We start from the raw sequence: 6,868 nt of genomic DNA on the forward strand, positions 1-6,868 counted from the left end.
TTTTTTTGGTGATGCTGTGCATTGTGGCCCTTTGTTTTTCTTGTGTCGTAGATATCCGGCCATGACAGAATATGCAATAATCTTCTCTGCGGTGGTAGAATGTTGCACTGGGAGTTGGGAGTAGGCCGTCGCTACTCTTGTAGTACTAGTAGTAGTAGTAGTAGTAAAATAAAATACTACAGTATCATGTGCGGTGGTCTCTCAGAACTTCATGTTGGGAACACGTCCAATCATGATTTTTTGACATGGAATGTTGCAGTCATGGTGAGAATGTATGTAGGGCGTGCCCCGGATGGATGGTTGCTTCTGGTTAGATCTACCTACTAAGCAACAAGAAACAATCTGGTGAGATGGTGTGTTGTTGATTTGCACCGTTAAGAGAAAGTGAGGCAAGGCAGCAGGGAGTAGCACCATTCAGGAATTGCCATAAAGTTGGACTGCTCTTCTATCAAAAATAAAATAAAATGGATTGCTCTACAGAAAAAGAGGGAGCAATGCATGTTGTCCTGGGTGCTACGTTTCGGCTTCACGGGCGTCCATTGGACCCGCATGTCAGTGCGAGGCTTTCCTTTCCTTTCCCAAAGGAGTCAAAGTCAGGTCTGTCAGTCATAATAATATGACCGCCAAGAGCAGAGCAGAGCAGAGAGCAGTCCGTTCGTCGCCCAAAACCCGCTGCCCTTGCCCATCCCAATTCCACTCCACACTTCCTTCGTCTTCCTGGGATTCACCCTGGTTTGCTCTCTCTCTCTCGATCTCGATTGTATGTGCGTTTCAGTTCAGTTTCTTTTTCTGTCTAGGATCATCCTTTTCTTTTGTTTGAATGTAAAAAAGAAGAAGAAAAAAGGGGGTCGTCTAGGATTGGATCATCCTCTGCTCGTGATTGACTCGACTCGACTCGACTCGACTCGACTCGACTCAACTTGTACATTTCCTAATTCGCAGATTTCTCCTTCACCAGCCTCCATTCACTGCCCCAATTTCCCTCGCGCCATTGGGGTTTTTGGGGGCTTGCGTGTTGCCATGGTGGTGTGGTTTGAAGCCAGAGAACACAATTGTCCAGCATCTTCACTTTACAAGGGGAAATGTTCTCTCCCTTGAAAAAAACCCTTCACAATGCGAAATCAGTAATGGCCAGATGCGTTTCTCTGGTATTTTGTGACCCCTGTTTCTCATCTTATTTTGCCATGGTGTACTAAATTGCTGGATTATTTTCTTCTTCTGGCGCAAGTATCAACTTAGGGCTTGCTCCTCTTCCTCCGATGTATACTCAATTTTCTATGAGTGGTGGATTTCTTATACTAGTTGCATGATAGTGCATCTTTGTGTTTACTTCAACCATCGCCTTATTTGGCTGGCTGTTTACTAATAGTATCCTCTCTTTTTCTTACCTTGGGTATCTGTCGCATGTCAACCAGTCTGATTCTTATTCTTGTGCTAATGTAGTCAAGGCATATCACTGTGAACACACCATGATGATTTTTTTTTGAACGATCAGGGTGGGGGAGGATCCCCACCTGAATATATTGCTCAAAAAGCTGCCAAAGCCAAGAGTCACCCCTTGAGCTTTGGCCGATCCAGTTTATCATGAATAATTTTTCAACACCTTCTTGTTGGTGTGTCATTTATGCTTTTATAGAATTCCGGTTTCCATGCCGTTGTCTTGTCTCACCTTCTTGTTGATTACAATCTGTATTTGCTTGCCCTTTTACCATTCAACTCCCAACAACTGGTTTTCATGATTAAATGCAATTTAAATGCCAAACCATTGAAAATCTGAAATATACATTTTTCCTAGCTTCCTGTTACCACACATCATGTATGCTCTGTTCAGACCTTCCATTAATTTCACAATGTACTTTATCCTAACAATATATCCTGTCTGTGGTTCTTATTTTGCATACACTTATTACATGACTCTTCCTGAACATTTACTGTAGTTTTTGTTGTTGTTGCTGCTTTCTCTTTTGGACTTTGCGGTCCTTTCCTGGTCTGTAAGCTTTTATCCTCTCTTAATATAAGACATGCAGCCCTCGTGCATGGTTTGAATTTTTGCTTACTGTATTTCGTTCCATTTGAAAGAACTATATCTGGCGTTCTATCTCTATGCAGAACTAAATGGAATCCTCGGAGGCGGTACCAACAGGCAAAAGTCGCAATCAGGTACTTATGTTCATAAACAAGTGACACCAAATTTGCCAGACCTTCCTTTGGTTCCTTCATGTATAACTTGTGGTGCTTAATCATGCAGGAAGCTCGTGAACTATTAGTGTGCCAGACGACGGAGGATCTCAAGACATGGAATCTGAACGAACAGCAGCAACAGTTAGTCGACGTCAGTGGGCTCGGCAATCTGAAATACATGGGTGATCTGGCCATCAACCGTACTGTGCTCAGGGTATTCTGCAAGCTTTGGAGCAAAGAAACGAACACAGCAAGGTTCCATGACTTTGAAATGGCACCATCACTCAGGGACACTGCCTACTTACTGGGTATTTCGATCTTAGGCCGTGCAGTGACCACCGGGGCTGTGCTCAACATGTCATCAGAACAGTTGTTCCTCCAATACCTGGGCCGAGTTCCTGGTAGCAAGGACTACAGGCGTAGCCATGTGAAGCTCTCTTGGTTATACTCCAAATTTAGTCAACTGTCGGAGCATCCCACTGATGAAGAAATTGCATGCAAAACAAGAGCATATCTCTTGTACTTGATTGGAGCAACTCTGTTTTCACACAAAGATAAGGGCTATGTCTCTCCAAAGTACTTACCGCTCTTGTCAGACTTTGAGAAGGTACGGGAGTATGCGTGGGGTGCTGCTGCTCTTGCTCATCTTTACAAGGCCCTCTCTACGGTAGTGTCTTCTCACTCTTCTGCCAGAATAAGACTATTTGGCAGCGCCACTCTGCTCATGGTATGTAAACACTCATTTATCAGACACAAATCTTATTTCAGTTTAGAAAAGCTCATTTTCTTCCATTTCTATTTAACTTCCCAATCCTTTTTCTTTGTTGAATAAAAATTTCGCGTTAGGTTTGTGAGAAACAGTGATAATGTTACAGTAGACTAATTTGTTGGCACTAGCACCCATGGCATTTTCATTAATAAGATGGATGCCAAGCCTCGCCAAGGGTGGGTTGCGTGTGCACCCCCTGCCTCTACAGCCAACCGAGCGATGTTCGGTTCTCTGATGTTACTGCAGACTGGAAGAACTATATACAATTGCACAATGGAATAAGAGCTGAAAAAGCAGAAGTGAGATGTTACTTCATACAACTGAAAAAAAGGAATTGGATGTTAGGAAATAATAGGATGCCTTTTCTCCTTCATAGACTCTTTGCAGATAAAGTTGTTCTGACCTTATGGGTTCTTACTCTACTATTAGATTGTGAAAAAAGATTCTAATGTATTTTTTTAGTTCTTAGCATGTGAAGAAGTATACTATAAATAGGTTTATGAGAATATCGATGATACTACATTCACAGAGAAATATGGACAGAAAAAGAAAAATGCAACCTAATCGCTTGTATTGATATACAGAACATCTATAAAGTTTTCGTCGCTGGATGTTGTCTAAGAATTTACAAAGTTGCTCATGGTTGACACTTGACACTTCTTAAAATGACAAAGAATTTCAACAGACAATTGGTAAGCAAAAAAAAAGAAAGCATTGGACGATTGGAAAGAATAAAATGTTTCCTTTTTTTCGAGTATTCTTTTTAAATTCAAGTTGTTCTAAGTTGTGACAGTGCTCCAGTATGGAAGTGTTCTAATGTATCTTTTGAGTTTTTGTGCAAAGGGGTGGATATATGAATATATTCCAGCGCTGCGCCCCGATATGGAGGATGGTCCAGCACTTGTCGTCCCACGAGTGTGTGGGTGGACCGGGCGCGTAATCTCCCAACCAGCAAAGGAAGCTTCAGATATGAAAAAAGCTTTCAGTCAGCTTCGAGTTTCAGATGTGAGTCTACCTTTTGGTTCGGTAATTCGTAGCCATACTTTAACCTTTCTTAATAGTTATGGCTACGAATGGAGTAGGACAGTTCTTATACCTTTTCCATAGTGTCAAAAAGTTCTTATATTATGGGACGGAGGGAGTACTTGCCCTTTGAATTTGACCATAAAAAGTATGTGATCTTAGGTGAACTGGGAACCTTACAAGGGCGTGGATCCTGCATCTATTCCCAACATCTGTTTGGCACCCGTCTGCTTCTCCAGAACATGGCTGATAAACTTTAACGTGAGGGAAGTATATCTCCCAGATCGGTTTGCTCGTCAGTTTGGTCAAGAACAGCATCCGCTCGGCGATGTCCGTGGGTTCCAGCGGCACCAGTGGAATGCATCAGTGGATTGGAGCCTCGAGTATGCATCAGAGATCAAACATTTTGAGCAGTTGATCAATGCTACTCGTCCTGATCGTACGACAGTTCCTGCCACTGGTAACACCACTGAAGATGTTTTTACACCAGCGAGGACGGCACGAGAACTTTCTGGTCTCAATTTGCTTACAGTGGTAAACTCTGGTCTATAAAGGTAATGCTTATGAGGCAAGTTTTGTCCAGTCTAAGTGACCTATCATATAATTGTAGGTGGAGAGCATCAAGAAGGAGCTCCCAATCATCACACGATTTCTCGAGCAACGGTCACTTCCGGTGGAGGTGGCCACGTCTATTGCTCGGATCCATGAATTGCTAAAGGATTCTCTCTTGAAGGAAGGAAATGCCGCTGTTGGTCCTCGGGGCGAGGGGACCTATGAGTTGACTGCATCACAACCATCTGCCATACCAATGTGCGAAGAAGCGATCATCGGCACACCACATGGGCCTGTGCCTGATGAAGCGGTGCAGAACGGCAGCGATCATCTTGTGCAGGAATACTGTGACAAGCCGATGGGGGAGGAGGAGGACGGCAAGGCAGGGGACGTTCCTGGCACACCGGGGGAAGAGGAGGCATCGGAAGGGAGTAAGGACAGTGAGGAGGACGGAGGCCATAAGGGGCGGAAGCGACCGCTTCGGAGGAGCAATCGAAGCTGCGTGCAGGCCAAGAGGTTCAATAACCGGGGAGGGAAAGGGTCCTTTGCCTCTGACCCCATCGTGCTGTGACTGTGACCGCCGCATCATTCATTCCGCGCCTTAGCCTTGCATCTACTCCTTCCATAAGAGCATTTAGATCAAACGCTTTTATATTAGTTGGACGCGGCTATCGAACGCAGTGGCGCCCGCGTGAATTAGTTGACGCCAGTCAACGACATGCATTTATTAATGTTTTAAAAATTTATAACTTTTGAACTGGGCGTCAGAATAACGATTTGTTTTCATGGTTGTGTGTCTTATGACGAGTTCTTCAAACCTAGATTCCATATGGATATGTTTCGGCAAACTTTTTTTAAGCAACTGTGTGTGCTAGATGAGGCAACTTTAGTGCTATAGGCAAGCAACTCCTTTCTCCCCTTAGTATGATTATTTATCAGCAAAGAATTCTTGTAAGTTGGTTACCATGACTAACAGTTGACTAGATTCACCTCTAAAAACTTTATATAATTAAACAATAATGATCAGTTGTCTACAAATACTGTAAAATTGCTCAATTTTAACGCCCAGTTGCCTACAAAATACTATAAAGTTGCTCAATTTTGATGCTTAGTTGCCTATTACTGATGGTCAATTGCCTACGGGTAATGTTTAGTTGCATGTCATTAATGCTCAGTTGCCTGCTATTTGTGAATAGTTGCCATAATTGCACTCGAGTATCACAAAATAGTAAGCAACTTTTAGTGTGTTTTTTGCGCAACTCTAGTGCATTCAACAAGCAACTCATATGTATACATACGATGCAATGCATCTAGCATCAAAGTACTTCTGCTTAGCACTAAAGTTGCCTCATCTAGCATCGAAGTTGTTTTTGAAAAAAATCTTAAAAACATATTCATATGGGATCTCGTTTTGAAGAGTTCGTCACGAGGAACCCAATGGTAAAAACATATCATAATTTCGACACAAGGGTTGATAGTTATAGCTTTTTGATTTTTTACACATGAATTAATGGACATCCAACTTATACAGAGTCGAGCATGCACATCCGACGTATAACTTAATCATTTCAGTTTGGAAATAGCTGACCACATTTGTCATGTGGTTGCTAAAGGGTGAAGTTATTTAACCTTCTAGTCATGATAGATAATTTTAAAGAAATTTTCGTTGATAGGCGATCATACTACGCATACTAATAAGAAGTTGCTTCTCTTTAGCACTAAAGTTGCCTAAATATCATCCCACAGTTGCTTAAAAAAAAGTTTGTCGAAACCTATCCATATTGAATCTAGTTTTGAAGAGCTCGTCGTAAGAAACACAACCGTGAAAACAGATCATCGTTCTGACGCTCGGTTTAAAAGTTATAGTATTTTAAAAAACGAAATAAAGTGGAATGACGTGGTGCCTCAGGGTGCGCTCGTTCCACCCAAATAGTGCAGCTGCACTTTTTAGTATTTGTGATATTAGTTTACAGAGGGAGTACCATTTTATTGCTGCACATTACTCCCTCGTTCCTAAGTACTCCCTCAGTCTCAAAATTCTTGTCTTATATTTGTCTAGATATGAATGTATCTAGTCATGTTTTAATATTTAGATACATTTATTTCTAGACAAATCTAAGACAAAAAATTTGAGTAAAAGGGAATACTTCGTATTTGTATTTCATTACAAGATACATATGAATGTATATAGACATAATTTAAAATATAGATTCTTTCATTTTACTTCGTATGTAGTTCGTAGTTACCCCCCCCCCCCCAAATGTAGTTCATAGTTAAATCTTTAAATAATAAATAGTTAAGAACCGAGGGAGTACATTGCATGTTTGCTCGGGCTTGTTCGGT

General features: G+C 41.8%; 1 protein-coding gene across 3 annotated transcripts; it reads left to right on the forward strand.

The window, feature by feature from the left end:
* Window positions 1–84: 84 nt before the first annotated feature.
* On the forward strand, window positions 85–5,278 carry LOC123425947 (protein MAIN-LIKE 1-like). 3 transcript variants are annotated; one of them, XM_045109717.1, is made up of 7 exons: window positions 85–732; window positions 943–1,148; window positions 2,110–2,160; window positions 2,249–2,908; window positions 3,794–3,955; window positions 4,136–4,507; window positions 4,584–5,278. In XM_045109717.1, the coding sequence occupies exons 3-7, from the start codon at window positions 2,116–2,118 to the stop codon at window positions 5,094–5,096; spliced, it is 1,752 nt and encodes a 583-aa protein (XP_044965652.1). In that variant the 5' UTR covers window positions 85–732; window positions 943–1,148; window positions 2,110–2,115; the 3' UTR covers window positions 5,097–5,278. The 3 variants fall into 3 exon arrangements, with proteins under 3 accessions (XP_044965652.1, XP_044965654.1, XP_044965653.1); XM_045109719.1 differs by having other exon boundaries at window positions 943–1,124; XM_045109718.1 differs by lacking the exon at window positions 943–1,148.
* The last annotated feature ends 1,590 nt before the right edge of the window (window positions 5,279–6,868 follow it).

Source organism: Hordeum vulgare, chromosome 2H (assembly GCF_904849725.1).
Source record: "Hordeum vulgare subsp. vulgare chromosome 2H, MorexV3_pseudomolecules_assembly, whole genome shotgun sequence".
Classification (NCBI taxonomy): Eukaryota; Viridiplantae; Streptophyta; class Magnoliopsida; order Poales; family Poaceae; genus Hordeum; species Hordeum vulgare.

What these genes read in the sequence shown, in the direction of transcription:
- LOC123425947 (XM_045109717.1), top strand. Translation starts at nt 2,116, where the DNA reads ATGGAATCCTCGGAGGCGGTACCAACAGGCAAAAGTCGCAATCAG. An exon ending in CAGGCAAAAGTCGCAATCAG is followed by an intron (nt 2,161 to 2,248) that starts GTACTTATGTTC and finishes TTAATCATGCAG; the next exon opens with GAAGCTCGTGAACTATTAGT. An exon ending in GTCTCAATTTGCTTACAGTG is followed by an intron (nt 4,508 to 4,583) that starts GTAAACTCTGGT and finishes ATATAATTGTAG; the next exon opens with GTGGAGAGCATCAAGAAGGA.